Source organism: Nicotiana tabacum, chromosome 19, assembly GCF_000715075.1.
Source record: "Nicotiana tabacum cultivar K326 chromosome 19, ASM71507v2, whole genome shotgun sequence".
Lineage (NCBI taxonomy): Eukaryota > Viridiplantae > Streptophyta > Magnoliopsida > Solanales > Solanaceae > Nicotiana > Nicotiana tabacum.
This window is the reverse complement of record NC_134098.1, coordinates 122205203-122222783: the sequence shown is the minus strand read 5'-3', so window position 1 is coordinate 122222783 and position 17581 is coordinate 122205203. Positions and strand designations below refer to the sequence as shown.

General features: G+C 36.4%; 1 protein-coding gene across 1 annotated transcript; it reads right to left on the bottom strand.

The window, feature by feature from the left end:
* Positions 1 to 10175: 10175 nt before the first annotated feature.
* On the bottom strand, positions 10176 to 12959 carry LOC142173696 (uncharacterized). Its single transcript, XM_075239320.1, has 4 exons — positions 12825 to 12959; positions 11833 to 12123; positions 11467 to 11736; positions 10176 to 10832 (listed from the first exon to the last, which is right to left on the bottom strand). Exons 1-4 carry the CDS (start codon positions 12957 to 12959, stop codon positions 10176 to 10178), a joined length of 1353 nt encoding a protein of 450 aa, XP_075095421.1.
* Between the last annotated feature and the right edge of the window lie 4622 nt (positions 12960 to 17581).

The window sequence follows — 17581 nt, the reverse complement described above, 5'->3', positions numbered from 1 at the left end:
AAAACGTATTCTTAAATATGTGTACTCTTTTTTGTCCACTGGAATTTTTTTTTCCAATAAGGTTTTAGCGAGACACATTATCTATGGACATCCAAGGGGGAGTGTTATAAGAAATATCAAATTATGGTGGATGTCTACTTTTCATCCATGATCTTCATCTCAAATGCTTAATGACATATTTTCTATGTTTAATGATATATTCAGTGACATATTTTCTTCATTTTTCATGCCTATATAAAGGCCTTGTAATAGATAGGAAAATACACACAATTGAAGAAGAAATAAGAATCTCTCATCTCTTTCTCTCTATATCTCTTAGCTTGTTTTTCCTTGTTCTATGTTGTTACTTTGAGTTATATAATCAAATGATGAAAACCAACTCTATTAATTGATTAATTTTTAGATCGAATCAAACCACATAGTATTAAACAACATAACTAAATTCTTTTTTGCTTTGGATTGAAGCAAATTGGGGTATTTTGCCTTTATGACTTTTTACAATATTGAATTTAAGAAAGTGTTTTTTTAGATTTCTTATGTGTAGAAGATAAATCTCTTATATGTAAAAGCAAATTTTTCATGTGTAAAAAAAAAATAAGATCATAAAATTAAAAACCATTTGACCCGGCAAAATTGTTACTTTCATAGTTTAGAGTACAAGAATTAAATGGTGCGCCAAATTTCCTTTTTATCTAAAACCTAATAAAATCAAACACAGTGTAAGTAGACAATAGGAACAATTTATTCTAACACAGTGTAAACTGTTTAACTTTGTGCAGGACTAGGAGTTCCGTAAGTAGCTTGTGACGTGTTTCTTGTAAATCGCTTATGTCCTTTCATAGCTTTGAGTACAAGAACAAAATGGTGAACAAATTTCGGAGTTTAAAGTCCTAATATTGGTAGCGTATAAAATATATGTATAATTAAATCATTTATAAGATAGTTAAAAATAAATATTTGTCATAAATACTAATTTATAACCTTGTAAAATTTATAATTAACAACTATAAAAAATATCTTAAATCATAATTCTCTAATACTTTTGATTTCGTAGGGGTAGGTGCATGGTGGAAGGACTTGTGAACATGATGTTAATACTAGCAAACTGTAGTCTTTTTTTCCTTAGTGCATGTATTGAGGAAGGCAGGGTAAGTCCCAAGGTAGATATGATTCTCTATGTTTAGCAAGGGAAAGGTTTTGCTTCTTCCAGTAGACCACCTCCAAAAATTCAAAGCACTTTTCCCCCTTGGATTGTGAGGGGTAATTTGTGTCTTTTCTGTTCCCCACCTTAACTCTTTCATGTCCACTCATGAGTGATGGTGAATACTTCTGTCTCACGTTAAAGAATAATAAATCAATGAAAACGGAGGAAAAGAAAACAACAACAACAAAACAGTCTTTGGATAATTATTAGTTAAAATTCATATAAGTAGTAGTAGTAGTTTTTAACCATTCCAGTCCACCACTTATGATTTTAAGATTCGTTTGGTGTTTGGCACTCCATTTAGACGTCGTAATAGAAACCATTAAGAAGTTGGGTGTTTGATATTTCAGTATTATAGTAGTAAAGTTCCACATATGACATATTTTAATACGGCCAACCAAACTATTATTCTACCTACTAATCCCATTTCATAGCCAGATCCATTTATTAATTATTTGGTTTCTGGATTGCAATTTACTACCCTGTTATTTTGTCAACATTCGTTACCACACCTCTTAAATGTAGTAGTTCTCTTATACTAATAATTAAGAATGTTATACTTTCTTTCTCCTTCGAGTGAGTGACAGTACTAATGTTATTCATAAGAGAAAGGTAGTGATTAATAGTAATTTCTGAGCTCAAGAAAATATATATTAGCCTGGAGAGAATTAGTATTTGAAAATAATTTTTAATTTGATACAACTGTTATTCCCGGTCAATATTGCTGTATTTGTAAATATTAATTCTGCAAAATATAAGTTAACGTAATGAAACAATAATAATAAATTCGAACCCACTGAATTCACAGTGTTTCCTTAAGGAATTTAATCCCCTCCTAGTACCCAAGGTAATGGATTATTTCCTCCCAGGATAGAACGAATAACACACTGGTATAGCGGTACTTCAAACCCCAGTGTTTCGGCGAACACAAAGTTCGGTAGCAAATCACACTTACAGTTGCTTTGTTTGAAGTTAAAAACAATGCAGAACGAAGGAGTATATACTCAGAAAAACGTATGGAAGTTCTGAGAGGAAGGAATGCAATGTATAGCCAATTTGTTGAGCGAATTGTATGTTGAGTTGAGTATCTTTCTTCAACATTTGCTGCTCATATATATAGCAGCCAAGAAGGAGTGCAAGACCAAACGTCCACCCTTCATGGTGGAGCAAGCATTACATGTTTGTGGAGCAAGCACTTCATGGTGGGAAGACCATTATCCGGCTGCCAAATTATCAATACACGGATTGGAAAATATCCGTTACAAATACGGATAATCTTACGTTAATATTTACTATTAACAAATAAATTTAGTCCAAAAAATTAATCAATCAATTGACCAAATCCAAATCCAAATCCAAATCCGAAGCCGAAGCCGAAGCCGAAGCCGAAGCCGAAGCCGTAGCCGTAGCCGAAGCCGAGCCGAGCGAGCGAGCGACGACGACGGCGCGAGGCTTGCTTTCTTCTTAACTCTTTAAGAGCTACAAGAAGAGCAATTATATATATACCCACCAAAAATGTCTTCCACTTCCAATATGGGACAATGTCTCATTGTTAAGAGGGGAAACTTAAAATTTTACTCAAAATTTCATTTTTCCTCCATTTCCCATTCACCCTCATTTTAAGAATATTACATCTTAAAAATAAAACCTCAACAATCCCCCACATGAATGGGGAATGGCTATATCACGGAAGTATGCATGAAAAACTGTGTGATTTACAAGCAAGGATTAATTGCATCTGGATAAGTAGGTTTCCCTTTGAACTTTCCGTAGTAAACTTATGTCGGATATACTCGGTCAATCGGTAGATTTGATATCTTTGAACCGTCGATCTTTGGTGTATACCTAGACAACCATAAGTCACACAATCAACCCTTAACCGTCTTTGGTTCTCATTGTTGTGTTCGTTTCAGCCATGAACACCGCCTGGTTTCATAAGTGCGTAGAGAACTGGCCTTACAAAGTTCTCCTTGAAGCGGCTCACACTTCACACTTAAATAGGTGATTCCTAAACGTGTCATCCTGTAGATACACTATTTGATATACCCCGTATCAAATTTAGAAATCATTAAAAAGCCTTAATGCTTTATCCTTGGTACTGAACATTGTCTCATCACGAGAATGGACTAAAATTTTATTTGATAATGTTGAACCGTCATTAATGACTTTGTTTGATCTCTTTGAACCTAGATCTTGGGATCTCCAGTCTTCTAGGTAGAGTTACCGCCACAATGACTTGTTCTCGGCCATAGCCCCATTCCCCTTGATGATTTCTCAACTACCTCTCTAGTTAGGCCTTTTGTAAGTGGATCCGACACATTATCACTTGACTTTACATAGTCAATTGTGATAATTCCTCTAGAGAGTAATTGCCTAACGGTTTTATGTCTTCATCGTATATGACGAGATTTATCGTTATACATGACGCTCCCAGCCCTTCCAATTGCCGCTTGACTATCACAATGTATGCATATTGGTGCCAACGGTTTGGGCCAAAATGGAATGTCTTCCAAGAAATTTCGGAGCCATTCAGCTTCTTCACCGGCTTTATCTAAGGCTATGAATTCAGCCTCCATTGTAGAGCGGGCAATACATGTTTGTTTGGACGACTTCCAAGATACCGCTCCTCCACCAATAGTGAATACATATCCACTCGTGGACTTAGAATCAGTTGAACCGGTGATCCAATTTGCATCACAGTATCCCTCAATCACCGCAGGGAAATTACTGTAGTGCAATTCAAAGTTCTGGGTATGTTCTAAATATCCCAAAACTCGTTTCATTGCCATCCAATGAGATTGGCCTGGATTGCTCGTATATCGACTCAGTTTACTTATAGCACAAGCTATGTCTGGTCGTGTACAATTCATGATATACATTAAGCATCCCAATACACGAGCATAATCCAATTGTGATATGCTTTGGCCTTTGTTCTTTGCTAATGCAAGATTCACGTCAATTGGAGTCTTTGCAACTTTAAAGCCCAAGTGCTTGAATTTTTCAAGTACTGTCTTAATATAATGAGATTGTGACAATGCCAGACCTTGAGGAGTCTTATTGATCTTAATTCCCAGAATTAAATCAGCAACTCCCAAGTCTTTCATATCAAACTTGCTATTGAGCATACGCTTAGTAGCATTTATGTTGGCAATGTCATTACTCATTATCAACATATCATCCACATATAGGCAAACAATGACTATGTGATTTGGAACATTTTTAATGTACACGCATTTATCACATTCATTTATCTTAAAACCATTTGACAACATTGTTTGGTCAAATTTCGCATGCCATTGTTTGGGTGCTTGTTTTAGTCCGTAAAGAGACTTAACAAGTCTACATACCTTCTTTTCTTTACCTGGAACCACAAACCCTTCAGGTTGTTCCATGTAAATTTCTTCCTCCAACTCTCCATTTAAGAAGGCCGTCTTAACATCCATTTGATGAATTTCAATACCATATACTGCAGCTAATGCTACTAACATCCGTATGGACGTAATTCTTGTAACTGGAGAGTATGTATCAAAGTAGTCTAGACCTTCTCGTTGTCTATACCCTTTGACTACGAGCCTTGCCTTGAATTTATCAATAGTGCCATCATCTTTGATTTTTCTCTTAAAAATCCATTTAGAACCCAAAGGTTTATTTCCAGGAGGAAGATCAACCAATTCCCATGTATGGTTGTTCAATATGGATTGTATTTCACTATTGACTGCCTCTTTCCAAAATAATGATTCCGAAGAAGTCATAGCTTCTTTAAATGTTTGAGGCTCATTCTCCAATAAGAAAGTCACAAAATATGGTCCAAATGAAGTAGACGTTCTTTGACGTTTACTATGTCTTAGATTCTCCTGATTAAATGTACTTTCTTTTGTTTCTTCCCGAGGTCGTTTAGATCCTTCACCAAACGACTCACATTCCTTTTTATACGGATATATATTTTCAAAAAACTCAGCATTATCTGATTCTATAACCGTATTATTATGAATGTCGGGATTTTCTGATTTATGAACCAGAAATCGATATGCTTTACTATTTGTCGCATATCCTATGAAAACACAATCAACGGTTTTCGGTCCTATCTTTACCCTTTTGGGTTTAGGAACTTGCACTTTTGCCAAACACCCCCACACTTTAAAATAATTCAAGTTGGGCTTCCTTCCTTTCCATTGTTCATAAGGAATGGATTGTGTTTTGCTATGGGGCACTCGATTTAATATTCGATTAGCCGTAAGAATGGCTTCCCCCCGCAAGTTCTGTGGCAAACCAGAACTTATCAACAACGCATTCATCATCTCCTTTAATGTGCGATTCTTTCTTTCTGCAATCCCATTAGATTGGGGCGTGTAAGGGGCTGTTGTTTGATGAATAATTCCATATTCTAAACATATTTCTTCAAAAGGAGATTCATATTCACCACCCCTATCACTTCTTATCATTTTTACTTTCTTGTTAAGTTGCGTTTCAACTTCATTTTTGTATTGCCTGAATGCGTCTATTGCTTCATCTTTACTATTCAGTAAGTAAACATAGCAATATCGAGTACCATCGTCAATAAAAGTTATGAAATACTTCTTTCCACCGCGAGATGGTATTGACTTCATGTCACAAATATCTGTGTGAATTAAGTCTAAAGGATTTGAATTCCTTTCAACTGACTTATAAGGATGTTTAACATACTTAGATTCCACACATATTTGACATTTTGATTTTTCGCATTCAAACTTGGGCAGTACTTCCAAGTTAATCATTTTCCGCAAGGTTTTATAATTGACATGACCCAAACGTACATGCCATAAATCATTTGACTCAAGTAAGTAAGAAGAAGCTGAAATATTATTATTATTTTCAACAACCATTACATTTAGATTGAAAAGGCCCTCGGTGAGGTAACCTTTTCCCACAAATATTCCATTCTTACTAATTACAACCTTGTTGGATACAAAAACGCACTTAAAACCGTGCTTAACAAGAAGTCCAGTAGAGACTAAATTCTTTCTCATTTCGGGAACATGAAGGACATTGTTCAAAGTCATGACCTTGCCAGAAGTCATTTTTAGAAATACCTTCCCATATCCTTCAACTTTTGCTGTTGAAGCATTTCCCATATAAACTGTCTCTCCGGGTTCAGCAAGAGCATAGGTAGCAAAAGCCTCTCTAACTACACAAATATGGCGAGTGGCTCCTGAATCAAACCACCACAGTTTAGGATTTCCCACCAAGTTACATTCAGAGAGCATGGCACACAAGTTATCAACATCATCATGGTTTACTACCATGTTTGCTTGACCCCTTTTCTTGTCTTTCTTCGGAGCATGACACTCCGTAGATTTGTGTCCGGTTTTCCCACAGTTGTAGCAGTTTCCACTGAACCGCTTCTTGCTTGGGTTGTATTTCGGACCAGAAGCCTTCTTCCTCTTTTTGTTAGCTTCAACAATATTTTCTCCCATTATTGTTGAATTTCCACGGCCTCTCCTTTCAGCAGCTTTATTGTCCTCTTCGATTCTCAACCGAACAATGAGATCTTCAAGGGACATTTCCTTTCGTTTGTGTTTCAAATAATTTTTGAAGTCCTTCCACAACGGAGGCAACTTCTCAATCATTGCTGCTACTTGGAATGCTTCGTTGATTACAAGACCTTCAGCAAGTAGATCATGAATAATCACTTGCAATTCCTGGACTTGAGTAATAACAGACTTGCTATCTATCATTTTGTAGTCCAGAAATTTTGCGGCAACGAATTTCTTCATCCCGGCATCTTCAGTCTTATATTTCTTTTCAAGCGCATTCCACAATTCTTTGGATGTCTCCATGCTACTGTATACATTATAAAGATTATCATCCAGTCCGCTAAGAATATAATTCTTGCATAAAAAATCAGAATGCTTCCACGCTTCAATCACGAGAAAGCGTTCATTATCTGGAGTTTTATCCGGCAGATCAGGAACATCTTCCTTGATGAACTTCTGTAGACATAACGTAGTTAAGTAGAAGAACATCTTCTGCTGCCAGCGTTTGAAATCAATCCCGGAAAATTTTCCGGGTTTTTCTGCCGGTGCCAACGCCGGTGTTCGGCTTGTCGTTGCGTTGGCAGTCGCCATCGGAACAGCTTGGTTTTCGTTTTCAGTCATCATCTTTTCTGTAAAAGAATGACACAAACAAACATTTAATACACGTTTTCAAACTGGAGTAAAAATCACGTAGATTTTAATATCCAACAAAACGCCACGAAGGCTTAACTCTCCAAAACGGGAGTACACAAACCACAAAGGTTTTAGTTTGCAGAATAATAAGAATAACACAAGTACAGAAATAAATATTAAATTCCTTAAGATTGTTATTCCCGGTCAATATTGCTGTATTTGTAAATATTAATTCTGTAAAATATAAGTTAACGTAATGAAACAATAATAATAAATTCGAGCCCACTGAATTCACAGTGTTTCCTTAAGGAATTTAATCCCCTCCTAGTACCCAAGGTAATGGATTATTTTCTCCCAGGATAGAACGAATAACACACTGGTGTAGCGGTACTTCAAACCCCAGTGTTTCGGCGAACACAAAGTTCGGTAGCAAATCACACTTACAGTTGCTTTGTTTGAAGTTAAAAACAATGCAGAATGAAGGAGTATATACTCAGAAAAACGTATGGAAGTTCTGAGAGGAAGGAATGCAATGTATAGCCAATTTGTTGAGCGAATTGTATGTTGAGTTGAGTATCTTTCTTCAACATTTGCTGCTCATATATATAGCAGCCAAGAAGGAGTGCAAGACCAAACGTCCACCCTTCATGGTGGAGCAAGCATTACATGTTTGTGGAGCAAGCACTTCATGGTGGGAAGACCATTATCCGGCTGCCAAATTATTAATACACGGATTGGAAAATATCCGTTACAAATACGGATAATCTTACGTTAATATTTACTATTAACAAATAAATTTGGTTCAAAAAATTAATCAATCAATCGATCATTTGACCAAATCCAAATCCGAAGCCGAAGCCGAAGCCGAAGCCGTAGCCGTAGCCGTAGCCGTAGCCGAAGCCGAGCCGAGCGAGCGAGCGACGACGACGGCGCGAGGCTTGCTTTCTTCTTAACTCTTTAAGAGCTACAAGAAGAGCAATTATATATATACCCACCAAAAATGTCTTCCACTTCCAATATGGGACAATGTCTCATTGTTAAGAGGGGAAACTTAAAATTTTACTCAAAATTTCATTTTCCCTCCATTTCCCATTCACCCTCATTTTAAGAATATTACATCTTAAAAATAAAACCTCAACAACAACACTTTGTTTTGAACATCGTGACGTTGATCTTTAAAGTAAACATAGGAAGGACGTGTTTCTGTTAAATCCGTGTGTTGGAAGAGTTTCTCATTCATCTTTTGCAAAATGAAGCTCGTACAAGCATATATAACTGTCATCTAGCCAACTAATTGACAACTGTACAAGTAACTAAACAATAGCTAATTATAGTTACAACTAACTAGTATACTGACTATAGTTAACTTAAGCTATCATTTACACACACACACCTCAATCTAGGAGGTATGAAGATATTCTTCATTCCTAGCTTGGAAACCAAGTAGTCATGTTGTGCCCTGCCAAGTCCTTTGGTAAGTAAGTCAACTTGATACTCAGCAGTAGCGACATAAAGAGTACGAACAAGTCCTTGTTGAACCTTTTCACGAGTGAAATGACAATCAATGTCAATGTGTTTGGTTCTCTCGTGGAACACAGGGTTCGCAGCAATCTGAATCGTGGACTTACTGTCACAATGTATAGGTACTGATAAAGTATGTTGCACGCCCAGCTCATGAAACAAACCAAGAACTCACACAATTTCAGCAACAGTAGATGATAGACTTCTATATTATGCCTACGCTGAGTTTCTGGAAACATTCGATTGTTTCTAGGACTTCCAAGAAATCAAGGAATCCCCAAACTTAACAAGGTAGCATGTGACAGACTTGCGAGTGTTAGGACAAGCAGCCCAGTCGGCATCGCAAAATGCTGATAAAGACTCAGAACAATGTGCCTTAAGCAAAACCCCCAATCCTGGACAATGTTTGATGTATCGAACAATTCTCAAAGCAGTTTCCATGTGAGAGGCCTTGGGAGAATGCATGAAGTGACTGAGGTTCTGGAGCACAAAAGAAATATTTGGTCGAGTGATTGTGAGGTATAGCAACCTCCCAAGTAATCTTTGATAAGGACCTGGATCATCCAAAGGCTTATCATCAGCGGTCCCAACATAAGAGTCTAATTCAATGGTGGATAGCCTCAACGTTTTGTTCCATGGGAGAAGTGGCAGGCTTAGATCTTGAGAGCCCTAAGTCAGCAATCAACTCAAGGGAATACTTTCTCTGATGCATTAAGATCCCTTCAGCACTCCTTGCAAATTCAATTCCCAAGAAATACTTGAGTTCCCCTAAGTCTTTGATCTTGAATTTATATTGAAGAGCAGCTTTGGTAGATTGTATCAGCTGCATATCATCACCAGTTATAAGCATGTCATCTACATAAACCAAGACAACTACCATTTTCCCAGTTTCCCTTTTGATGAATAATGAGTAATACAAGTGACTTTGTCGGAAATCAGAGTCAATGAGAGCAGATGTGAGCTTGAGATTCCGTTGTCTTGAGGCCTGCTTAAGTCCATAGAGGGATTTATGCAGCCTGCAGACCAATGATTTATCTCCTGATTTACTGAAGCCCCTGTGGTATACTCATGTACACCTCTTCTTACAAGTCTCCTTGCAAGAAAGCGTTATAAACATCTATCTGGTGGATTGGCCACTGCCTTAAAGCTGCTAATGAAAGAACACTTCTAATAGTAACCATTTTCACCACAGGTGAAAATATTTCCTGATAGTTCAAACCTTCCTTTTGGTTGAACCCTTTAGCCACCAATCTCGCTTTGAATCTCTCTATTTCACCTGTAGCCTTATACTTTATTCTGTAAACCTATTTACATCCAATGGCTTTCTTTCCTTTGGGAAAGGGAACAAGCTCCCAGGTTTTGTTATCCTTCAATGCCTTGATCTCTGTTTGCATTGCCTCTACCCACCTTTTATCTTTGGCTGCCTCATAGTAGTTAGCAGGTTCTACTTCAGGGGAAAAGTTTGAGAGATAACTCTGATATTTAGGAGATAGGTTATCATATCCAATCACAATAGAGATAGGATATTGACAACAGTTTGACTGCTTGACTTTATCAGTCCTCACAAAATCTTTAAGCCAGATAAGTGGTCTTGACTCTCTTGTAGTTGTTCTAACTTCTGCGGGCAGAGGAACATATGGAACCTGTAGAATGGCTTGAATTATGCCCTCGTTAGTATGGGTTGGAGCAATAATTGAATCAAACAAATTAGATGTTGATGAAGAATCTGGTTCAAGTGAAGAAATTGATTGAGAAGAAGGAGGAGAACATGGTGGAATATGAGCAGAACATGGTGGAATAGGCTCCTCCACCACAGCTTGACTGGATAGATCATGAATATCCAAGAATTGCTGATCAGTCTCAACTTCTGGATTCTGAAAGGGAAAAGCCTCCTCATAAAATATCACATCTCTACTTGTGAACAGAATATTGTGTTTAAGGTCTAGTAGTTTGTAACCTTTCTGATGCACAGCATAACTAAGCAATGCACATTTCACTGCTTGAGCTCATAACTAATCACTCCTAGGCAATGCGGTGGCAAAGCATAGGCAACCAATGACTCTCATATGGGAGAAGGAAAGTTGTTTGTGATACAGTAATTCATAGGGTGACTTATTGCCGAGCACAATAGAGGGAATTCTGTTGATTATATAAACTACCGAATCTACACACTCTTCCCAATATCGAGTAGGCAAATGTCCTTGAAACCTAATAGCTCTGGCCGATTCAAGAATATACATGTGCCTACGCTCAACCACTCTATTCTATTGAAGGGTATATGGGCAGGAACTTTGATGTAGAATGCCATGTAGTTGAAATAATTCTTTGCAGTGAGAATTGAAGAATTCACTCCTATTATCTGATCTAAACGATTTTATAGTCTTGCCAAACTGTGTTTGTACCATTGCAATGAAGTTCTTAAGCAAGAAGACAACATCAAAATTTCATTCTCATAAGAAATACCCACGTCCATCTTGTACAATAATCAACTAAGATAAGAAAATATCTCATCCCATTGTGAGTAGCTACTTTGTAAGGGCCCCAAACATCCATATGTATCAAATTGAAACTATCTAAACTTTTACTATGACTAACTGGAAAAGGTACTCGAGTTTGTCTAGCCAAAGGACAAACTTCACATTTATTTGACAAAATACTACTGCTAAAACTAGAAATTTTCCTGAGAACTTCCATAGGCACATGTCCCATTCTCTTGTGCCAGATATCTCCAGTATTTCCTGGTTCCTCTGTTATTGCTGCAAATGCTTGGTAAATTTTACTTGCATTATTTCTTGTTGTAGATAGCATGGTATACAATCCCTCTTCCTCCTTACCAATCTCATTCACCCTCTCAGACAAGAGATCCTGAAAAATATAAAAAGTGGGAAAGAAGGAGACAAAACAATTCAAATCTCTTGTCACCTTGGACACGGACAAAAGGTTAAATTTGAATGCACGAACACAAAGGACATTCTTAATAGTGTCACCTATGGTAAGCTGACAATCCCCAATATGAGTAACCTTGGAAGAGTCCCCTGTAGGCATCTGTACCTGTCCTTTATTACCTACTGATATGCCATTACTTAGAAATTTATCACTTCCTATCATGTGATTCGTATCACCTGTGTCTATAATCCATTTGGGAATCTGAACATTGCAACAAAGGAATTTACCTTCCATTGCTGCTATGTTAGAATTGGTCTCTCCAATGGAAGTCTTGTTCAGCAATTGCAAAATTTGAGCATATTGTTCCTGTGTGAATAGTTGTCCAGGTACTGATTTGTTTCCCAGTTGTGTACTATTTTCCTCTACTTATACTGCATGGGCCTTCCTCTTAGACTTAAAATCTGAGGGATAGCCAACTATCTTGTAGCAATTCTCGTTTATATGTCATGTTTTGTGACAAAATTCACATTTCATCAATTTGTAACAGCCTTCTCTCATGTGACCCTTCAAGTGACAAAAATCGCACTCCAAGTTGTAATTTCTTCTCTGATTATTCCCTGATTGGACAGTGAACATTGCAGTAGGCTCAACATGTCTTGTCGCCCAAAATTATTTCCTGAAATTAATCGTCTGCTTTCATCTTGTATAACCATTGCATACGCTTAATTAATAGTTGGCACATTAGGCATCATAAGTATCCGACTTCTAGCTTGCTGAAAACTGTCGTTTAATCCCATTAAAAATTGTAGTAGACGTTGAAATTCTAATTGCTCGACATAATCTTTTGCAGGTGGTAGTGGCAGAATCGAATCGTATTCATCCCATAAATCTGTCAATTTAGTAAAGAAAGCAGATACGGATGATATACCTTGAGTAAAAGTAAAAATTTCCTTATGTAAATAGTAGAGTCTAGAAGCATTCACCTTATCAAATCTCTCTTTGAGTTGTGCCCAAACAGTCTAAGCATTCGCAGAAAAGAGTACTCCAGTCAATAGGTGTTGACTTACATTACTCATTAGCCACGAGGTGACAATCACGTTGAAACAATCCCACTGATGTGCCAGTGCCGGCCCAAAATCAGCTTTGGATGTTGAACCATCAACTAAACACAGCTTGTTCTTACCCAATAGAGCTACTTTCATAGCTCGATTCACTACAACAAATTTGATTATTAGTGATGAATTATTTTGTCGCCTAAAATTCATATTTCGTCGCAAAAGACTTTTTGTGACAGAATTTTTTTTGTCAATCTTTTGTCTCTAAAACACCGTCACTAATAATATATAAAGACGACTTTGCGTTTCGTTGCAAAATAAAGTTACATTAACTACAATTTTTTTCGTCCTCAAATATGTATTATTTATGACGAACTTGTTTGTCATAAGAAGTGTAAATATTTTGTAGTTAAAAATTTTGAATCGTCGCTAAAAGGGTCTTCAATACTGACGAATCTATTTTGTCACTAACTATAATTTTGATTAGTGACGATGTCGATTGTCTTTAAAGATATACATAATTTGTAGTTAAAAGAATGTGATTACGTCGCTAAATGGTTATGCTTTTATGTACAAAAAAAACTTTCGTCTCTAAATATATAAATTAGCAACAAATTTGTTTGTCCAAAAAGGACAACAATTTCGTAGTTGAAACTATTTTTGTGTCTCGACAAATGGTGCTATTAGTGCTAATACTAATTTGTCGCTATATGTTGTCTTAATTAGTGACAATTTCAATTGTCGTCAAGCATTAAGTTAATTTATAGATAAAAATATAATTATGTTATAATATAAAGACCATTTCTGGACAAATTATTTCTTGTCACTAAATGTAATCAATCTGTGACGAATGAAAATGTAGCAATATGACTTACTTTCTATAGATGAAGGGGACATTTTTTGTGACGAAAATGTAGTGATCCTAAAATATATAGATATTTAAATATTTTTTATGACAAATTATATACTATATAACATTTAAAATTATAGTTAAATGGTTTGTTATTAATTACATGTATATTTTAATTTTTTAAAATTAGCTTATGTATATCAAAAACATCACGAAAAATGTAATGCCAAAATTCATACAAAACATATATTAATTACATCTACAATGAGATAACATCTTAGTACAAACTCACCAAGTAAATAAAGTGAAAGCACTCAAACATAAAAAGTCTAATTGAAATACATGAATAATAGTAAACGAAAAAAAAAGTATGTTGCTTCCGGATCATGTGCCAACGCAGCGTCCCTTATCTTATAACTTCATTGACGCTTTTTGCACCTTCATATACCTGTATTAAAAGGAAAAAATGAATATATACTTTTTGATTTCATGATTTAAACAAAATATATTTTCAAACTTAAATGATAAAACTAACATTAATTAGTGAAGAAAATAATAGTAATAAAATCAGAAATATATAGTAACTTCTTTGCAAAATCATTAACTAGTAGATTATCACGATCAACTCGACATATATAGAAACTCATCTTCTCATCAAAAGAATGTTAAGAAATACTTCATTAAGGGATGAATCAAGGCCCTCAATTTATAGCAAAAGACAATTTTCACAACAAAAGATTGTGGAATTGCTCTTGTGCTAGTCAACTCATGCATAGAGACTAATAGAGTATTGATAAAAATGTTGTTACGAACTTTTATTAGATAGAGATATTAAGTAAATCAAAACCACATGAGAGATAGGTGTTGATTTACCTGGTAATAAAAAGCTATTCATAGAAAAAGAAGAATAGGCAGAAAATACAAGCAAGATTTTTTCTTTTTTTTTTTGGAGTCTGTAGTTGTATTTGAGTTGGATACTTAAGTTTATCTTTGTGGGAGGCTAATCGTGGGTTACAGGGTTTACATGGAGGGAATGAGTGAAAGAGAATTTTACACGAAAATATTGGAGGGAAGTTAAAATAATTGAAAATTAACTTTTGTTATTTTATTTCCCCCACCCCCCAACATTTTCAGGTATATTTCCATGCTTAGCACTTCCATCCTTTTAATGACTTTCCATTAAAATTATTAAGATTATATTTTTATCTTTATAATTTTGTATATGAATATGATTTCAACACTTTTTTGATTGAGGGGTTTTATTTGGAAAAAATGTTACGATTGATATTATGTATACACAAGATCAAGCTTATAGGGACGTGCGTCATGATCCATAGATGCATCTATCATGCCGAGGCGTTCGTCCCGCTCCACAAGAAAGGAGACATTTTCTTATGTACCTCCGGAATGAGAGTATATTTATTATATGATAAATTCAGGAGGAAGAACAATTTCTCTTAACAATTAATTAATTTAAACAGAAAATCAAGTATATGAGATTTTCATCCTTTAATATTTTTATCTAACAATTCAGAATATATATATATCAAATAATATTAATTAAATAAAGAATACAATTTACACAAGTAATTCATGCTTTGACTCCTAAACTACCCGGACTTTAGCATTAATAGTAGCTACGTACGGACTCTCGTCACCTCGTGCGTACGAAGCCCCCACAATTAGCAATAATTATTTTATTTTAATCACCTATGAGGTAATTTTTTCCCTCACAAGATTAGACAAGAGACTTACCTCGTCTTGCTCCAATTTAATCCACTAGTAGACCCTTTCCTCGATTATCCACTATGTCTTGCTCGAATCTAGTTAAAATAATTCGATACAATCATTAAAATTTATAGGAATCAATTCTATAAGAAAATACTACATTTTTAATAAAATCCCGAAATTAATTAAAAGTTCGTCCATGGGGAACACGTCTCGAAATCCGACGATAGTTTCAAAATACGACAACCTATTCAATTACGAGTCCATCCATACCAGTTTCACTCAAATACGACTCTGAATCGATACCGAAATCTCGAAAATTCGTTTCTATGAGATTTCAAAAAAATTCCCAAATTTTAATCTCAAAACACAAATTAAATGGTGAAATCAATGATATATTTGTGTATATAGACTAAATCCGAGTTAAAATCACTTACCCCAATGTCTTTCCTTGAAACTCTATCCAAAATCGTCTTTGATCAAGCTCCAATTTGTTAAAAATGGCAAATGGGATGAATGTCCTCTTTTTATAAAATTGTCGAGACAGCCTTCGGAATTGGGCCTCGATCGTGGCTTCGATCATGGCCCTCGAGCCTAGGCCTCGATCGTGACTTCGATCATAAGCTCGAGCCTGGACCTTGGTCATGTCCTCGATTATGGCATCGAGCCTGCTCCTTTGATCATAGCCTTGATTATGGCATCGAGCCCGAGCCTTCGATTGTGACCCTCGATCTTGGGTCTCGATCCTGGCCCTCGAGCATTGCCTTCAATCATGACCCTCGAGCATTGCCTTTGATCATGTCCCTCGAGCTGGACCTTCGATCTTGGATTTGATATTGAGCCTCGTCCCTGGCTTCGCCTCAGGCCGTCGACCTTGGGCTCGATCTTGGGATCGATCACAACCCAAAAATATCCAACAGAAGAAAAAATTGCAGCAGCATTTTAAATCAAAATTTTGATCCGTTAACCATCCAAAACTCACCCGAGGCCCTCGGGACCTCAACCAAATATACCAACAAGTCATAAAATATCATACGGACTTATTTGAAATCTCAAATCACATAAAACGACGCTAAAATCACGAATCATGCTCCAATTCAAGCTTAATGAAACTTAGAATTTCTAACTTCTACATTCGATGTCGAAACATATCAAATCAACTCTGATTGACCTCAAATTTTGCACACAAGTCATAAATGACAAAACGGAGCTATAAAAATTTTCAGAACTGGATTCCGACTCCGATATCAAAAATTCAACTCCCCGGTCAAACTTCCAAACTTAAATTCTCATTTTAGCCATTTGAAGCCTAATTTAACTACAGACTTCCAAATAAAATTCCGAACACGCTCCTAAGTCTAAAATCACCATACGGAGCTATTGGAATCGTTAGAATCCTATTAAGAGGTCGTTTTCTCAAAATATTGACCGAAGTCAAACTTGGCCTTTTAAAACCAACTTAAGGAACCAAGTGTTCCGATTTCAACCCAGACGCTTTCAAATCCTGAACCAACCATTCCCGCAAGTTATAAATCATAAAACGCACATACGGAAAGTTTTATTTTAGGGAACGGGGTTCTAAAAGTTAAAATGACTGATTGGGTCATTACATTCTCCACCTCTTAAACAAACGTTCGTCCTCGAACGAGTTTAGAATTATACCTGGAGTGATGAATAAGTGTGGATATCTACTCCGCATGTTTTCCTCGGCCTCTCAAGTCGCTTCCTCGACTGGTTGGCCCCTTCACTGGACTTTTACTGCAGAAATCTTCTTGGACCTCAACCGGCGAACCTGTTTATCAACAATGGCAACTGGCTCCTCTTCATAACCCAAGCTATTATCTAGATGAACTGTGCTGAAGTCTAACACATGTGATAGGTCCGCATGATACTTCCAGAGCATAGATACATGGAAAATCGGATGAACTCCCGATAGGCTGGGAGGCAATGCAAGCTCATAAGTAACCTCCCAACTCGTCTCAACACCTCAAATGGGCCTATAAACCTTGGGCTCAATTTCCCTTTTTTCCCAAATCTCATGATTCCCTTCATCGGCGAAACTTTCAAGAGAACTTTTTTACCTACCATAAATGATAAATCACGCATTTTCTGATCTACGTAACTCTTATGTCTGGACTGCGCTGTACGAACTCTCTCCTGAATCAACTTTACCTTTTCCAAGGCATCCTTC